We start from the raw sequence: 18,680 nt of genomic DNA, 5'->3' as shown, positions 1-18,680 counted from the left end.
GTACGCAACGCTATGTAATAGTGCTCTCGCGGGGCTCTTTCTCGAGCAAGCACGACGATATTTGCCCACGCACGCGACGCAAAATATCCGCGACGTTTTTAATACAAAGCAATATGCCCGGTGCGATCTCCCGCGACACGCACAATATGCTTCCACGCACGGCAAGCACCAATATTCACGAATACGCAACGAGGATACGGCCTTAGAGGCGTTCAGGCATAATCCCATGGATGGTAGCTTCGCACCACCGGCCGCTCGACCGAGTGCGTGAACCAAATGTCCGAACCTGCGGTTCCTCTCGTACTGAGCAGGATTACTATCGCAATGACTGGTCATCAGTAGGGTAAAACTAACCTGTCTCACTTCGACACGTTGCAGACGATTTCTGCCATTTTCCCGCGGCCCGTTTGATTTAACTGCTGTGTGTGCATGGGCCCCTCCGGACCTCTAGGCGAGTAGTTATATCAATAAGAGTTCTATCCCGGGGATCTCAGGGGGGGTGAGGGGCGGGGGGAAGAACTCGCGGCCGAGGGGTCTGCCGGGGGGGGGACACTCTAGCGCCGCCGTCATCCGAGGGGGAGGGGGGGTGATCTGCGTTCCCACCATATGGTTGGTGGGAAAAGGGGGGGAGGGCTTCGAGATAGAGGAGGTCCTGGGGAGGGGGGGGGTCGGCGAGCGTGTCGGGACATGTTTATTAAATATTAATAAACATATTTTGTATTGACAAGGGGTACCGCCGAGGGGGGGGGGGAGTAGGTGTCCACTTCTACGCCGAGAGTGGTCCGCGGGGGGGGGGGTCGTCACTTTATCGGCGCGGGGGTTTTACAAAGGCGCCGTTCGGCTGCTGGAATTTTATCGGCGAATATAAACAAAACAGCGAGTTAGACACTTGACTCTGCAATGATCTCACCCTTCTAGAACATGCGAGCCGCCATTCGATTTCGGCGTCTCACTACAAAAGCGAGCGTCGATGGCCCGACGACGGTTTGAAGATAAAATAGCCGAAGTAAACAATTGATGAAATTTGTCATCGATGACGATTTAACCGTTGCGGAGTCCTCTTCATGTTTTTTTCTAGGAAGAGCCGCTGCCGATTACGATTTAACCGTCGCGGCGGTATTCGGTTATGGCGCGGCATATTACAAAAAGCGAGCGCCGATGTCCGGCTGCTGGAATGTATAAACAAAATATGTCTAACGATAATTATACGAACGCATAGCATCCATTGTCGCCAGGATGATTATGGATCCACATCTTGTGGATCAGTCTTTGGCTAGTTTTCGCGACGCGAACGTTCATATTCGAGGGTGAAGTTTTTTGTGTCAAGTGTTCAATACAGAAAAATATTTTTCACGATAGAGGAGATGACAATAATTCCGATATGGATCGCGAGTTAACGGACGACAGTGACTACTTCAGTGATGAAGACAACAATCATGAAGAAGTCATCGATAGAATAGTGCTAAATTTACGTGTAAGACATTGCGTAATATATTTTTATTATTCAACGGGTGGTGCACTTGCACTATGTGCTTCATGTATGGTTGCTTTATAGGACCTTGATTTCGGCATGTACGCTCGCCTAAAACACTTTGTTGAGAGACGCGGAACGACGCAAAGCCGGTATTGTTCAAGATGTCGTGAATCATTGTTTATGATATTTCCGCGAAATATGTGCCCGATTTGCACACGATAAGAAAAAAACATTATCGCGGCTCTTAAAAGTTGATACTTGGGGCTGAAGTTCTTGTGTCAAGTGAGCGGTATAAAAAAACATTTTTTTCAAAAAACAGTGAACAATAATTTCGAGGCAACAATGGATGTAGATTCATCCGACGAGGATTGTCCGTTGTCGCCGGACAGCACCTATAACAGCGATGAAGACAATAACCGTAAAGAAGTTATAAAAAAAATAGTGTCGCGTCCCGAATTTTTAGCGCTGGATGGACGTACGAAGTGTTGCGCTATTTATTTTTATTTTGAATACGGCTCAGATAACTTGTGTTATTCGTGTATGATTGCTTCACCAGACACTGGTGAGCACATACGTGAACGTCGAGAGCATGTAACCGAGCCGTACGACGTAATGACCATTCAATTTTGCACAGATTGTCGTAATACTCCATTGTTCCAAATATATCCATGCAACATGTGCCCGATTTGCATGTAGTGATAAAAAAAACATTATCGCGAGTGGGACATTATATAACGTGCGCAAAATGAAACGGATAATTGAAAAGAACAAATTAAAAAGACAAAGTGATCTTAACGAGTATATAACCTCTTTAGGCTATGATCACTATTTAATAAACGATATCGCCGATGCTTTGAAGAATAATGTGTGAGACGAAAGACTGAGGGATGTGCGACGAATATCGCCGGTACAGTTTCTTCGCGATCGCAAACTAGGTATACGCGGAACCAGTGAACGCTTCGCTAGACAAGGAATCGTTATCGAAACCGAGTCTCCTTATGACTGGAACGTGAGACAAAAAGTGTATCAACGGCTGCTGGACGAGTACGTTAGCAAGGAAAAAAGATGTGCTGACGTGCCATATTACTTTAAACCGCGCTATTGGGACTATCACTTTTGGGCAATTGAAATTTTTCGGAAGATCGAGGATGGTGGTTGTGAAGCACTGTACATTAAGATTCATACAGGTATTGGGAAGTACGTTGAATTATTGGTGATAAATAATTCGGCACATATGTATATGTACCATGACCTCAATAATCCTAATCATCTATTGATGCTTCAAAGAACCTTCGAACGTGACCGTGATGATATTGATAATTGGGAGCTTAATCATTTTAATACCCCCTACTTCTTTCTTTATCCGTTTATGTCTGCGCACTATGTCGTTCAATATTGCAAACGATATTGTTCAGCGTGCGATCGAGTCACGTGCAAGTGCTCCATCGAAGAATGTGACGTGATTTAAAAAAAAAAACAGTATTACAAAAAAACATGGAACATCTCGATAAAACGGAACGCGACCTGGTGGAAGGATCCAACCAAATCGCTACCTTGGACGAATATCTTGCATGGAAACAGCGATGCGAGAAGTTTATTGAGCAGCTCGAAGAAGACTGTCGTTCCAAACGTCCGCGGGTCTCAGACGGCTCTCAGACTGTCGGAAACAGGTCATCTTTAGTGGCAAGAATCGCGCGACTCGATGGTGCGAAGACTCTATTACAGAGACGGTTCGTACATATCGGTGGTGAGCACGCGGCAGGCAGTAGTAGCGGTAACGAAAACGCGGAAAGACTCGTGTGGCGAGAGATCGATGCCGCGTTCGAATGGCGTGTATTGACTGGTGCAGTGATAAATATCAATTACATCGAACCGCAAAAAATTCTCAAAGATGCCGAAGTCATCGTGCTCGATCATGTGCAAAACGTCGTGCAAACACACGCAAGTGTAAAGATAAACACCGTGTTCAACGGCGAGTTTGTGACGGGTAACAAACGTGACAATAAAAGTTTCAACACAAGTAACTGTGAATTCTTTCGTTCGTCCGATCTGCGCGAGTGGTACAAGCTACACGTTATCGAGCCCACATTAGCGAAACTCGATGAGTTTCAGGAACGCGATAGCGGGTGGGCGTTGTCGCGTATACTCAATTTGACAGTGAACGTGAACAAGTACAATCCTTTGCGCGCGGGATGTTACATCAATTTACCGCAAAAAATTAAATCGAAAAAAGCGGTGATCAACGTGCAATCGATGGACAATGCGTGCTTCGCGTGGTCAGTGGTGACTGCTTTACATCCAGCCGAAAGACATTCAGAACGGGAATCCTCGTACCGACATTACACAACAGTATTAAATTTACAAGGCATTGAGTTTCCAATGACTTTGAAACAGATTAAAAATTTTTAAAATTACAACAATATATCCATCAGTGTGTATACCATCAAGGAAGAGAAGACGCCAACCGTTCTCCCGATACGGTTCACCGACCGGAAAAGAGAAAAGCACGTAAATCTGCTGTACGCGCAGGACCCGCGAGACGACGTGGGACATTTCGCGTGGATAAAAAATCTATCCCGCCTCGTGAGCTCGCAATTGAGCAGGTACAATGGTCGGAAATACTTTTGCGATCGGTGAGTACTTATACTCCTTTTAATAAAATTATAAAATATTTCATTTTTTTATTTATTAATTTACAAAATTGTGTTTTTTCTTTTTTGCAGATGTTTACATTATTTTCATTCGAGCGAGAAATTGGAAGCCCACGGTGTAGACTGCCGAGAGATAAACAATTGTGCCATCCGACTACCGAGCGAGGACGACAAGTGGTTGAGTTTCAAAAATCACAGCAGGAAGGAACGACTTCCATATGTCGTATACGCCGACCAGGAATGTACCCTCGAGAAAACGGATGCGGATCCGACAACGTCCACGTTCAGGTTTCAACATCATCAGGTATTTAGCATAGGATACTACGTGCGGTGCTCGTACGACGACTCGTTATCCGCGTATCGATTTCGTCGCGATAAGAATTGCGTCGCGTGGTTCGCCGAGGAACTAAGACGTTTAGCACACGACGTAAAGAACATCTTGTCCGATAATATACCCATGGCGGATTTTACGCGAGACGAGTGGAAAAAATTTAACAGCGCAACGCACTGTCACGTGTGCGAAAAACCGTTCGAGCCAGACGACGTGCGCGTACGCGATCACTGTCACTTGACCGGCAATTATCGAGGTCCCGCGCATTTTAATTGTAACTTAAATTATAAAAATTCTCACTTCATTTCCATAGTATTTCATAATTTATCGGGTTATGATTCTCATTTTATTATAAAAAAATTGCCACCGCGTACGAAGGCGCGTAGAATTACTTCCAATCACGAAGGAAAAATACATTTCATTTACGAAAAACGTCAAAAGCACTGAAGATAAAAACTACCAAAATTGCATTAAATTAAGATTCATCGACTCGTACAAATTTCTTAGCACGAGTCTCGAAAAATTAGCATCCTTCCTCGATAAGGATAAGTTAAAAATTATACATTCAAAATTTTCCGCGTTATCCGACCAAGATTTCGAATTATTGACGCGAAAAGGTGTCTTTCCATACGAGTACATTGACTGCGTCGAAAAGTTAGAGGATGCGTGTTTACCATCGCGCGACTCGTTTTACAGTTCATTGACAGGCGACACTGTATCCGAGAACGATTACGCGCACGCCGTCAACGTCTGGCAGCGGTCCTCTATTCGAACGCTCGGTGACTACAGCGATCTAAAGATCTAAAGATCGATGTCTTGCTGTTGGCCGATATCTTTGAAAATTTTCGCGATAGCTGCGTCGCGAGTTATGGACTCGATCCGGCGTATTATTACACTCTACCGGGATTTACGTGGGACGCTATGTTGAAGCATACGGGTATCAATTTCGAACTGCTCATAAACATTGACATGGTCATGTTCATCGAACGCGGTATTCGCGGCGGTTTGAGTCAATGTTCAAACAGATACGCGCTGGCCAATAACAGGCACATGCAATCTTACGATACATCGAAACCATCGTCATACCTGATGTATTTCGACGTAAACAACTTGTACGGCTGGGCAATGTGTCAACCATTGCCTTATGCAGACTTTCGATGGGTCGAAGACGTCTCGAATTTCGAGTTTAGCGCGATCGCTTTGGATTCGCCCACGGGTTACATTCTCGAAGTCGATCTAGAGTATCCGCAGAATAAACACGACGCGCACGCTGACCTACCGTTCTGTCCGACGCGCGATAAACCGCCCGGCAAACAGCAGGACAAACTTCTCGCCACGCTGTACGATAAGAAGCGTTATGTCATACACTACCGCAATCTACAGCAATGCACGCGCCACGGTCTTCGCGTCACAAAAATTCATCGCGTATTGCAATTCGCTCAATCTCCATGGCTTTGCAATTACATCGAACTTAATACAAAATGTAGAACACTGGCCAAAAACCATTTCGAGAAAAATCTGCATAAATTGATGAACAACGCGGTTTTCGGGAAAACGATGGAGAACGTTCGAAATCACGTGGATATAAAATTAGTGACAAAGTGGAACGGTAGATACGGCGCGGAGGCACTGATCTCGAAACCAAATTTTCACAGCAGGAGCGTTTTTTCGGAAAATCTGATAGCCGTCGAACTGCGAAAACTCGAAGTTAAATTTGACAAACCTACTTACGTCGGCATGTGCATTCTCGACATATCAAAAGTCAGTTTGTACGAATTTCATCACGAGTACATGTCTTCCCTGTATCGCGACAAGTGTAAAATTATGTATACCGATACGGACAGTCTGATATACTACATCGAGTGCGAGGATGTGTACAAGAACGTGAAACGCGATATCGCTAGATTCGACACGAGCGATTACGCGATCAACAACGCGTACGGTATCCCACTCGCCAATAAAAAAATTCCGGGCTTGATGAAAGATGAAAACAACGGTGCGATCATGACCGAATTCGTCAGACTCAGGGCGAAGATGTATGCCTTGCGAGTGGATGGTAAGAAAGACTGTAAAAAAGCGAAAGGTGTCAAGAGCAACGTCGTAGCCAGGTTGATAACGTTCGACGATTACACGAGGTGTCTGCGAGACGAAATTGAAATGAAGCAACAGCAGGCTTGCATAAGGTCTGAAAAACACGAGGTGTACACCGTATCCGAAACAAAAATCGCTTTGAGTCCGTACGGCGACAAGCGATACATTATACCTAATTCGACCGATACGTTGCCGTGGGGACATTATCAAATACCTTTGTAACGTTTGTATTGTATAACGTATGTATTGTATAACGTATGTATAGTATAACGTATGTATAGTATAATGTATGTACAGTATAACGTATGTATAGTATAATGTATGTACAGTATAACGTATGTATAGTATAGTATAACGTATGAATGTATGTAGTAACCTATTGTGAGTGTTATATTACAGTATTGGAAAGAATATTAATAAATAAATATATTGCACACATATGTGTATTTCACATACTTTATGTGTATTTCATATTTCAAACATTTACATGTATTACATATTGCATATGTTTATGTTATGAATAAAAAAAGTTTGGCCAAAATTAAATAACATTATCCTTGGATATCCATGAGTTGTGCGATCTATCGAATCCCAGCCATTTAACGTAAACCTCGTCGCCCCTCCTGCGCAGTACTTTCTCCACGAGATACACGTCCGGATAAGTCGCGCGATGCAACTCGTGTTCGTAGAACCCTCCAGAGACGGATTTTCCACGATAGTCCTCGAGTAGATAGGTTACGGGATTGGTACGCTGCACTTTAACGATCTTAAACACCTCGGTGGTCCAATTCGGCGTGTAACCCTTCTCGAAAATCGTCTTGTATTTGCTGACGCGTACTGAGTTACGGCACGAGTCGCGGCAACGCGTCGACCCATTTGTAATTTCCGTTGAACGTAAACATCTTCCACATGTTGTTCTTTAACGTACAATTGAATCGCTCGACGACCGACGCCTTCAACACCGAATACGTGGAATAATGATTGATGTCGTGTTTTCTCACAAAACGTTGCACGTCGGTGTTGTAAAATTCCTTCCCCATGTCGGTTTGTAGATTACTAGGGCACCTCCCGCTGCGTCAAATTATCTCAGCGATAGCGTCGGCTGTCTCGCTGCCGCCTTTACCCTTGAGCGGCACGGCCCACGCGTACTTGCTCAACACATTGATGACGGTAAACGGTAAGTATGTAGTGGTAGCCTCCGTTGAAACGTGAGTACGGACGCATCTCGACGATGTCAGCCTGCCACAGGTCGTCGTACCCTCGCACTATGACGTGTCTTCGGGGAAAATTTCTTCTCGCCGGAGCGTGCAGTTCCTCGACGAGTCGTTACTTCTCGATATTTTTACGTCCGTCGGATTTTAGCGATGTCATGTTTTTGTTGTCGTTTATAACTGCTCGTTAGCCGTTTGTCAACCGTTTATTTCCATTTGTCGTCGTCGTCGTCGTCGACGTTCTCTAGCCGTTTGTAGCCTTTCCTGTCTCCGCGTAGTTCGCAGCTGTTTCTAAACCGCTCGTAATCGTTTTTAAGCTGTTTTTGAACCGTTCGACAACCGTCCGACAACCGTTCTCGAACCGCTAGACAGCCGTCCGACAACCGTTCTCGAGTCGTTCGTTGCTGTTCCTCGCCGTCGTTAATAAACCGTTGCTTCTCTTCACTCGACGCCTTTCGATAGTCGTTTCTGCTGAACCGTTTGTCCATTGTTGTTGTTGTTGTTCGTTGTGGCGTCCGATTCAACGGTAGTCGAATGGCGAAGCTTGTTTATCGCAGTCCGTAAGGCTTGCAGATCCTTCTCGAACGCAGTCAGCTTCTCGTCTGATTTTTTTCGTTGATTGTTCAACATTTTAAAGAATTGATCAACGTACAGTTTGTTAACCGCGTCACCGTCAGTCTCAGGTTGCGCTACGCGACGAATCTTGCGCGACTTTGGTACGAAATGGCATTTGTCGCGTCTCCGTTGTGCTCGAACAATCCAAATTTGTTGATCGGCATTTCGACGCTGATTGAACGGATCGCCGTCGCATGGTTTAATTTATAATAAGCCCGGCTTCGCGAAGTTCCTCGATGATCGACATGATCTCGTTGTCGTGGGCATTGTTGCCAGCTTGACGCGAAGCGTCGAGCAATCGCAGACGATCCACCAGCTCGTTGGGGTCGTCCCAGTGCACGTAGTCGATCTTATTGTCGGTTAGCGTCATCGCGCGTGACATGGATAATCCCTTTCCGGATTTTTTCTTCTTGGATTCGGTAGACATCAACGGTGAGATTACAAATCGATACTTGAATCCCACGTCGCCCTTTAGTCGCCCGAGAGGATCATGCTTGTATTTATGAGCACTGGTTGCCAACAGTATGCTCCTGTACTTGATTTTATCGTCCTCCGTGTAGATCGTGTCATCGGGTATTTTTTTGAAGATCAACTCGTAAATACCGGGTGTGCCGGCGTATCGTACGCCGTCGATATAAATGTTATCCGCTTTGTCCACGTCAAAATTTTTATTACCGAGCATCAATTTATTATTGCCGAGATAAACGCCGTACGCTATGTCCATCGTTGGACAGGCGCCCAAAACATCTGCGATGTAACTTCGGCTCAGTGGACCCAAGTGATCTTCCAACGATTCTATAAACCATTTTCGACCCTCCGACGTTTGCAACCGATTATGAACGGTCGTCCTGATCGAGTCGTCCGTGGTTTCGAAAACATACGCGGTTTCAAGAAGGACTTTATCTCGCTCCTTACAAATACGGACGAGAGCTGTATCTCGGCCCGCACAAACGCGGGCGAGGAGTAGCGTCGAAAATAAAAAAAAAAACGTCAAAAAGACGTTAAATATGCCCGCGGGTATTACGACTAACGTACAATTGAATCGACTGGCAAGGCGTTTGCGCGTACCATTCTTCAGAGGTGTCTTCATGCGTGATTCGTTACCGATCGGCGGTGTACGTCGAAACGAGAGCGGTATCGTGAATTTGGACGATGCAGCGGGTCCCGGTACTCATTGGGTAGCGTACGCGAAGAGGGAAGATCGAGTCGTATATTTCGACAGTTTCGGCACTCTTCGACCACCGAAAGAATTGGTGCGATATTTCGGGCCGAGCGTGACGAAGATCGAGTACAATTGCACGTCTTATCAGCTATACGATCAGAACATCTGTGGACAATTGTGCCTGCGGTTTCTCCGGACGATCGACGCTAATTTAAAGCCTGACGGTGCGCCGTGGTGACTCAGTATTCGTTAACGGTTTCCGCCGACATGTCTATAACGTTCACGCTGACCGGGAAGAGCAGCATCCTCGCGGAGCACTATTTTCCCGCAGTGGATCTGAGCGACGGTGACTACGAACTCGGTCTAACGTGTTTTGAGACTTATCACACGATTCCGAACGTGAAATCTTCGAACAATAAATTTAATTTCGACGAGGATGACACGGAAATTACTATTCCCGAAAGATCGTACGAGATACGAGCCATACATGAGTTTTTGAAACGCGAAATTTCACGAAAACGCCCGCGACGCGTAAATCGTTCCAACGATGATCGTACGTCGGTCGCGAATATCGCGCGAGAGGCGACCGCTCGCGCGAACGGCTACGAAGACAAGGCCGCGGAATACCCGATAGTGCTCCGCGCAAATTACAATACGACGAAGAGCGAGATTAAGTGCGCTTTCAAAGTGAACTTTAACAAACCGAACAACGTTGGATCGCTGCTGGGATTCTCGTCGAAGCGTATATTGCAGCCGAGACAGTGGCACGAATCGGATGCATCGATTAATATTATCAACGTAAACATTATCCGCGTGGAGTGTAACGTAAGCGCGGGTGCGTACAGCAACGGCAAACGTGTTCACACGATACACGAATTTTACGAGCGTACCACCGGGATATAAGATATCGGAAACGCCGGCGCAGATCATTTATCTGCCGATCATCGCGCGAAGCGTTACGGATCTAACGATACGCGTCATGGATCAAGACGGACGATTGCTCGATTTTCGAGGAGAAGATCCGTCAAATTGCACGTACGACGGCTACAGCGATAACGCGCGACGTGTGACATGCTCGTGTTGAACGACTCGGAGCACGCGACAAATAAAAATATCTTTACGACTGCGACAATCGACGATATCATCAAATCGACATTCGGTAGCGTTAAAACTGAGACCAAAACAGAGACGAGAAAGAAGCTCAACGCATCGAACGTTAAATTTTTACAATCTCTGGGATTCGCGGTACAAAACATCTGAACGATGACTAAAATTTTTAACATCGAAGGCGAGCCGGTCTTTGACGATCGCATCGTCAAGATCGAGACTCACACGTACAACCCGTACGCCAACACAACGTTCGAGTATAGCGACGAGATACGAATACCCATACAACAGCAGGATCTGTATACGTTGCCGTGCGAAAGTTTTCTCTACGTCGAAGGAACATTGACGGTGACCAGAGCAGCCGGCCAAGCCGATGACGTGGTATTGGGGAATAATTGCGTCGCGTTCATGTTCGATGAAATTCGATACGAGCTCGACGGTGTGGAGATTGATCATTGCAGAAACGTAGGAATAACCAGCACGCTCAAGAACTACGTAACGGTATCGTCCGACAGAAGCGTGATCCTGCAAAACGCGGGCTGGAAACCGCATAATAACGCGAACGAATACTTCAATTTCTGCGTACCGCTCAACCTGTTACTGGGATTTTGCGAGGATTACAAACGCGTGGTGATCAACGCTCGTCACGAATTAATCTTGATACGATCGCGCACCGACAACAATTGTCTGATGGGAAGTCTCGCGTTGGAGCCTACTGTCAAACTAGTCAAGATACAGTGGCGAATGCCTCACGTGGTATTGAGCGAGGTCAACAAGCTGTCGATGCTGCGCACCTTGGAAAACGGACGATATCTAAGTATGGGTTTCCGTTCGTGGGATCTGTACCAGTATCCCCTGTTGCAGAACACGACCAAGCACTCGTGGGCCATTAAGACCGCGACTCAGCTCGAGAAACCGCGATACGTGGTCTTCGCGCTGCAAACGGGTCGGAAGAACGTCATGTCCGCGGACACGGGCCGATTCGACGACTGCAAATTGACCAACGTGAAACTCTACCTAAACTCGGAAGTCTATCCGTACGACGATTTGAATTTGGACTTTAGGGTAATTATGCAGTATAGGGGAAGCACCTCCGATGACCTTGACCTTGACATATGTTGTCAAGGTCACCCTCCTGAGTGACCTTCAGAAGGTTTTAGCCGTCGCTCGTTTTTTATTAAAAAGTTATTAACAAAAAAAAGTTTGGCGACCTCACCGATTTCAATGACCTTGATATATGTTGTCAAGGTCATGACCACGAGTGACCTTCAGAAAGTTTTAGCCGTCGCTTGCTATTCGTTAAAAAGTTATTAACAAAAAAAGTTTGGAAAGTATAGCATATATAGGTGCATATATAGGTTAGTTGACGCGCTTTAAACACTTAAATACTTTTAAAGCGCGTCACTAACCTACATAGGTACGATTTACNGCTTTAAATGTTGTGTNNTGGTAAAACAGCGATTTTTTCGCAAAATAATGTATTCTCTGCTTTAACAAAAAAATTTCAATTTATCAACAATTTACTGCTTTAAATATTGTGTTTTGGTAAAGCAGCGACTTTCTCGCGAAATAAATTATTCTCTGCTTTAAAGAAAAACGTAATATTAGTCGTTTATGCCTCTCAGTACTTAAAATAACTGCTATATTTTCGAAATTTTTTTTGTTTATAACTTTTTAATAAAAAACGAGCGACGGCTAAAACCTTCTGAAGGTCACTCAGGAGGGTGACCTTGACAACATATGTCAAGGTCAAGGTCATCGGAGGTGCTTCCCCTATACTGCATAATTACCGACTTTAATAAACACAGATGGGCGATTCTGTACGATATGTACGCGCGTTTCTGCAAGGGCTATTACGGATACGAATATCTCGAGCCGAGTCTCACCGTTTCGACTTTTCTACGTAACGGCCCGTTCGTGATCATCGATTGCTCTCGACAAAACGAATCCGTCAAAAACGCCACCGTGGATGTCAGACTAGAATTCGATTGCATGGAGAACGTACCGCCGAATACCTCCGCGTACTGTCTCATCATACACGATCGCGTGATCGAGTACAATCCGTTGACCAACGTGGTGCGCAAAATAGTCTGAGTGTTCGCGGCAACGTCGACAAAAATTTTCTCTCTCTTTAACCTCCGATACAAATTTATGAGAGGGGAAAAAGAGGAGCAGGATATAAAAATCAGAGTGTCGCAAAACGCGCGTCATTCCTCTCGATTCACGCATCGAAGAAAGAGAGATATCTCTTCATGTCCGCACCAACGTTCGTCGACCTGCAAGGTTTCGTCGTCGGGATGAAATTTGTCGTAAAGGAAGCGGCGGTGCTGAAAAACGGGGCCGTTCTGGCGCATTACATCTTTACATGCCCTATGCCGTGGAATCTCCTCACAAAATCCGACAAATCGTGCGCTTCCTGGTTGATTCGCAATCACCATAGATTACGATGGGAAGACGGAAACGTGCCGTACAGCAAGGTGAAACGTTTAATTACATCGGCCGTGCTCGGTGAAGAAAAGGACGACAACTATGACGACGACGACGACGATGACGACATGATGTCGACTCTCGTGTACGTCAAGGGATGCCAGAAACGAGAATGGCTGGTGGATCTGCTTGAGAATAAAGCGAGAAACCTAAACATCGAGACTCTGGATGCGGATTACGAAGATATCGAATCTTTAAATATTCTAGATGCTACCAATACTATGCAATGTGGAAAACACGTTAAGAATTGCGCGTTGCAAAATGCATTAAAAATATTTAACTGGTGGTCAAAACGCCAGAAAAAATTGTCATCTTTTAAAAAAATAAATTTTATATGTATGTGTAAATTTTACAATGTTTTATTTCCTTTCCCCCATTAGTCGATAGTGTACAAAAATTGAAGAATAAGTAGGTATCGTGACGAATTCTAACTCGATAGCTTCGAAGGGGGTATCAGTTTTAGACGAACATGTTTGAACATGTTTGTCGGTTGATGTCATGTAGAGGGGGGAGGGGGGATATACGTCTTAATAAAAAAAAAAACATTCTTAGTCCTCTCTCCTAAAATTCAGAGCGCTAATTGGGCGTTCCAGAAACATTAATTCCCCCCTTCCCCTCCTTCATCATAGTTTTGTAAGTTGCCGCGTATATTCGATTAATTTTATACGACTAGTCTCGTATCGACTGTTTGTGCGAACGGTGTTCACTTCTCATATCCGAGAGAAAGAATGTATTCCGCTGAAGGAATCAACGGCGGTAACAGCAGTGGCAGTAGACGTATGAATTATTACGTGCCGAAAACAAGTAAGATTTGTATAATTTATAGAGCTTTATATTTTTTTATATCTTTTTTTGCGAATTGTATTATTTTGAAAGTAATCTCATTATTTTTTTTCTATAGCATTTCGTTGGAGCGTCGCGCGGTTCGTATACTAGGCAGACGATACGCATTGACAGCAACAGCTTATAAATATTTGGATATTGGGATCAACGTGGGACCTATGTCCTCTGTGGATATACATATTGGCGATAACCAAGGCAATCGGATAATTCTGCTTCATGCAACGTGGGTGACGTTCATCGAAAGACGTGCGGATATTCAGCAACTCGTGCAGTCACCATCGCATGCAGGACCATCATCGCTAGCGTTTCGAGATCTGGAACTCGTTAAAATACGTGACGCAAATATTGTAAAATTGGCCTCGTGCGACACCAGCTTGTACATGAAACCGTCAACCGTACTCTTCTTGTTCGAACTAGAACATTGCGTCGAGAATGTGTATTTTCAACTATGCCAAAATGTTCATGGCGTAAGTGAAAAATTTAAACAATTTGTAATCATTTTACGTCAAAATTGTATCACCGATAAATGTAATGCAGTTAGAATCTTGCGTGAATTTTATGATAAGAATTCAATTATTGATTGTGAACTGTTGGCGTATGCTGCAGATAATATTGTACATGATGCATTACATGAGAAATAAATGTATATATATATATTAAAATGCATATCACTGTATCTAAAATTATCTTTCCTTCTCCCAATTATTTATTATAATGAAAAGAAACGCGAGCGAAGGGGCGCGAGCGAGAGAGAACGCGCGCGAGAGACTGCGCGCGAGAGAGAACGCGAACGTGGGACTGGAGCGAAAGAGAACGCGCGCGAGAGAGAACGCGAACGAGAAGACGGTCCTTTTCGAGAGGAAGACAAAGAAAAGAAGGAAAAAAAGAAATAACGCGCAACGTCATAATCGAATGGCGCCGCAAAAACGTGACCCAGTGAACCTGTGACCCACATGTTCACTAAAAAAAACCTCAATAAATTGCCCTAAAAGACATGTCTGAAGAGGACATTGCGGCGGTATACATGCACAGCGGGGGTCTCCGAGAGACTCCCAGGCCAACTTTTTTTCCGGCGTTTCATTGTTTCTCTTTTTTTACCCCGTATATCTCAAAGTTTTTTTTAGAAATTTTTCTTAAAAAATAAAAAAAAATATTAAATAATTATAAATAATTATCTATTCTTTTCCTTAGATAGTTCACCTAGACAGAAAAAATAAAAAGGAGAGACCGCAACGGTTAAAACGTCATCGGTGACAAATTTTATCAATTGTTTACTTCGGCTATTTTATCTTCAAACCGTCGTCGGGCCATTGACGCTCGCTTTTGTAGTGAGACGCCGTAACCGAATGGCGGCTCGCATGTTCTAGAAGGGTGAGATCATTGCAGAGTCAAGTGTCTAACTCGCTGTTTTGTTTATATTCGCCGATAAAATTTCAGCAGCCGAACGGCGCCTTTGTAATACCCCCGCGCCGATAAAGTGACGACCCCCCCCCGCGGACAACCCTCGGCGTAGAAGTGGACACCTACCCCCCCCCCTCGGCGGTACCCCTTGTCAATACAATATGTTTATTAATATTTAATAAACATGTCCCGACACGCTCGCCGACCCCCCCTCCCCAGGACCTCCTCTATCTCGAAGCCCTCCCCCCCCTTCCCCCCCCCCACCCTATGGTGGGAACGCAGATCCCCCCCCCCCCCCCCCTCGGATGACGGCGGCGCTAGAGTGTCCCCCCCCCCCCGGCAGACCCCTCGGCCGCGAGTCCTTCCCCCCCCCGCCCCTCACCCCACCTGAGATCCCCGGGGTAGAACTCTTATTGATATAACTACTTGGGCGCCGTCGTGAAGTGTGCAGGTCGTCCACCCGCGCTGCAGTTTGGTGGTGCACCCGCGGGGCTGTATCATGTAGTGCGAGACATTTCCGGCGCTTCTCCAGTGGCAGGTCCCGGTAGCCCGCCCGTCGGCCGACCACTCCGCTGTACGTCCTCCGAGCGTCCGTCCTTCCCTCGGCGCGACTCTCGTCGTTATATGTGGTCGGTGATCCCCCGCTCCGGCACTACCTGTCATTCCTACGGAACTTGACTAAAAAGGTTAGTTAACGCAGATAGCTTTTCCTCGAGCCGAGTCGAGGCGCCATCCCGGACCTTCCCCTCGGCCGAGCTACCGTCTGGGCGGAGGACGCGACAAATGTCACGTCACAAGCACTAAAAGGATACGTAGTCGGTTACGTTAATAAACGAGATGGATACCGAGTGTGGATTCTTTCGTAGAATAAAATTGTATGCACTCATGACGTTCGTTTTAAACCAGAAGTCGTTTGCAACAAGAGCAATGATGTGGTTGAAGTGCCTGTCGAATATAATCACTCTTCGAGTCAAACTGAAATGCAAAGCGAATAGAAGAAACCGGAAACACGGAAGAAACATCTGATGAAGATGCCTATGAAGATACCCACAAAGATGGCTATGTGAGCAGCAAAGAATCAGAAGATAAAGTCTCATCTTCTCCCAGTAATAAGCGTATAAAGAAAAAGCCAGAATGGATGACAAGCGGAGAATATGTATGTCTTGCTCAAGATACAGGCAATTCAAGATCGTACCATGAAGCAATTAAGTCAGAAGATCGAGACTCTTGGTTAGCGGCTATGAAAAAAGAGTTGGACTCCTTGGCTGAAAATAAAACCTGGGTTCTCGTGGATAGGCCTGCTAATGCAAAAGTACTCAAAAATCGCTGGGTCTTACGCATCAAGGAAGATAATAATGGAGGTGTTCGCTACAAAGCTCGTTTGGTCGCAAAAGGATATGTCCAAAAATCAGGAATCGACTACGACGAAACTTTTAGTCCCGTCGCCAGGTACGACACGGTAAGAACTCTTCTCGCAATCGCTGCTGCGAAGAATATGAGTCTCAGGCAATTTGACGTGAAAACAGCTTTCTTCTACGGTTCTCTTGAGAAGGAAGTTTAATTAGAACAGCCAGAAGGTTTTGAAGATGGAACAGGACATGTGTGTCTACTAAAAAGAAGCCTATACGGATTGAAGCAAGCTCCACGTCAATGGAATAAGCGCTTTGTTATGAAGAAGGCTGGCATGAAAAATAGCAGTGCGGATCCATGTCTGTTCTATCGCAAGCGCAACGGACATTTTCTTTACGTTGCAATATACGTAGATGATGGAATGGTTGTCGAAAGCAGCGACTTCGAAGTTCAGTCGTTTCTTAATTTTCTTCAGCAAGAATTCAAGATTATGGGCAATCTAGAGACCTTTCTTGGACTGAATATTGATCGTCAGAAAGATGGCTCAATCACCATCTCCCAGCAAAGCTACATAGAGAAGATTTTGAGAAAATTTTGAATGGATGAATGCAATCCTGTGTACACTCCTGTTGGTCGTGAAGAAACTGTGCCAACTGAAAAAGTCGACGATCATATTCCCTACCAGGAAGCTGTGGGAAGTTTGATGTACCTGATGACAGCGACACGTCCCGACATTGCATTCGCTGTAAATAAAGCAGCTCGTGCTTTTCATCAACCAACCAGAAGCGATTGGAACAATGTAAAGAAGATCTTCAAATACTTGAAAGCTACTGCAAGCCACGGTATCACCTACAAAGGTCAAGATGGTCTGAAGATATACAGTGACGCCGACTTTGCTGGTAATGTCAAAACGCGAAGTTCAACCAGTGAAGTAGTAGCATTGTATTCAGGAGGTGCAGTCTCATGGTCAAGTAGACTGCAAAGATCGGTTGCTCTCTCTACAACAGAAGCAGAGATTATGGCTAGTGAAGCAGTTAAGGAAGCTATATAGCTGAAACGCCTGATATATGAATTGCTCAATGAGAGTTGCCAGCCGATTTTGTTTGTTGATAGCGCCAGTGCTGTCAAACTCGCTAAGAATCCCGAATTTCACAAGCGAAGCAAGCACATAGAAGTACGCCACTTCTACGTTTGAGAAATGTACTTGGAAGGTACCATTGATCTCCAGCATATCGAGGGGAAGCTACAACTGGCCGATATTCTGACAAAGCCTTTGGAGCACGTGCGTTTCGACAGACTGCGTCAGGACATTGGATGCAGAAGTTTGGAGGAAGTGTTGTGAACTGAAACCTTCCGCATCAAGATGGCGCGACCAATGAGCGCATGCTTCTATGCGTCATTTTTAGAGTTCGAGTCTACTATCAGTCGAGTCATAGTTCTAGTAACTTCTAGGGTGCGTTCGGGAAGACACTATTAGTGCTATTTGCTTATTTTATCCTTGTTTTACACCTGATGGGCGATAAAGATAGAATGATGCAATAGCGCTAATAGCGCGCTTCCCGAACGCAGCCCTAGTATTCAGTATTCAGTTACACTTTGCTTTGTGGTCGCACGTTATAAAGTCCTCAGTTTTACATTTAAAGAAAAGACAATACGTGTGATGATTTGTATCGCAAGAAACGGTCTTTATTAAAATAAATATTGTTCGGTTCGGTATATTCTATCCAGCCTGCTTCTTTTACTACATCCACAACATTTTCGAATAAGATACAAGCCGTTTTCGGCCGAAGCTTAGATCTTATAGGCAGCTGAATATTAATTTCTGTGTATATGTATTATTATAATACATATATGTACATATATATTCCAATTTATTACTGCGCGCCGATCACAGTCGGATATAAATAATTTTAATTATTGCACTAAATTTGATTGATTTGGGATTTTATTTAAGGAT

At 44.9% G+C, this 18,680-nt stretch overlaps 3 protein-coding genes and 1 pseudogene across 3 annotated transcripts; 3 read left to right on the top strand and 1 right to left on the bottom strand.

Annotated features, from left to right (window-relative positions):
- The first annotated feature begins 5,377 nt into the window (after positions 1-5,377).
- LOC143894303 (uncharacterized) lies at positions 5,378-6,769 on the top strand. Its single transcript, XM_077400473.1, has one exon. It carries the CDS (start codon positions 5,378-5,380, stop codon positions 6,767-6,769), a length of 1,392 nt encoding a protein of 463 aa, XP_077256599.1.
- Positions 6,770-7,088: 319 nt separating this feature from the next.
- Positions 7,089-7,587, bottom strand: LOC143894301 (uncharacterized). The gene is made up of 2 exons (XM_077400472.1): positions 7,476-7,587; positions 7,089-7,384 (listed from the first exon to the last, which is right to left on the bottom strand). Exons 1-2 carry the CDS (start codon positions 7,585-7,587, stop codon positions 7,089-7,091), a joined length of 408 nt encoding a protein of 135 aa, XP_077256598.1.
- Positions 7,588-10,798: 3,211 nt separating this feature from the next.
- LOC143894300 (uncharacterized) lies at positions 10,799-12,736 on the top strand. Its single transcript, XM_077400471.1, has 3 exons — positions 10,799-11,238; positions 11,341-11,718; positions 12,451-12,736. The coding sequence occupies exons 1-3, from the start codon at positions 10,799-10,801 to the stop codon at positions 12,734-12,736; spliced, it is 1,104 nt and encodes a 367-aa protein (XP_077256597.1).
- Positions 12,737-17,321: 4,585 nt separating this feature from the next.
- Positions 17,322-17,774, top strand: LOC143894299 (uncharacterized; annotated as a pseudogene).
- Positions 17,775-18,680: the final 906 nt, after the last annotated feature.

The sequence above is a fragment of the Temnothorax americanus genome, unplaced genomic scaffold (genome assembly GCF_048541705.1).
Source record: "Temnothorax americanus isolate GAGA-0224 unplaced genomic scaffold, ASM4854170v1 Scaffold135, whole genome shotgun sequence".
Taxonomy (NCBI): domain Eukaryota; kingdom Metazoa; phylum Arthropoda; class Insecta; order Hymenoptera; family Formicidae; genus Temnothorax; species Temnothorax americanus.
The sequence above is the reverse complement of the archived record's forward strand: the minus strand, read 5'-3'. Positions and strand labels throughout refer to the sequence as shown.

Coding starts and splice junctions, on each gene's coding strand:
- LOC143894303 (XM_077400473.1), top strand. CDS start 5,378: ATGTTGAAGCATACGGGTATCAATTTCGAACTGCTCATAAACATTGAC.
- LOC143894300 (XM_077400471.1), top strand. CDS start 10,799: ATGACTAAAATTTTTAACATCGAAGGCGAGCCGGTCTTTGACGATCGC. Junction 11,239..11,340: donor TTCTGCGTACCGCTCAACCT/GTTACTGGGATT, acceptor TCTGATGGGAAG/TCTCGCGTTGGAGCCTACTG. Junction 11,719..12,450: donor GACTTTAGGGTAATTATGCA/GTATAGGGGAAG, acceptor TAATAAACACAG/ATGGGCGATTCTGTACGATA.
- LOC143894301 (XM_077400472.1), bottom strand. CDS start 7,587: ATGGGGAAGGAATTTTACAACACCGACGTGCAACGTTTTGTGAGAAAA. Junction 7,385..7,475: donor GGTCGTCGAGCGATTCAATT/GTACGTTAAAGA, acceptor GCCGTAACTCAG/TACGCGTCAGCAAATACAAG.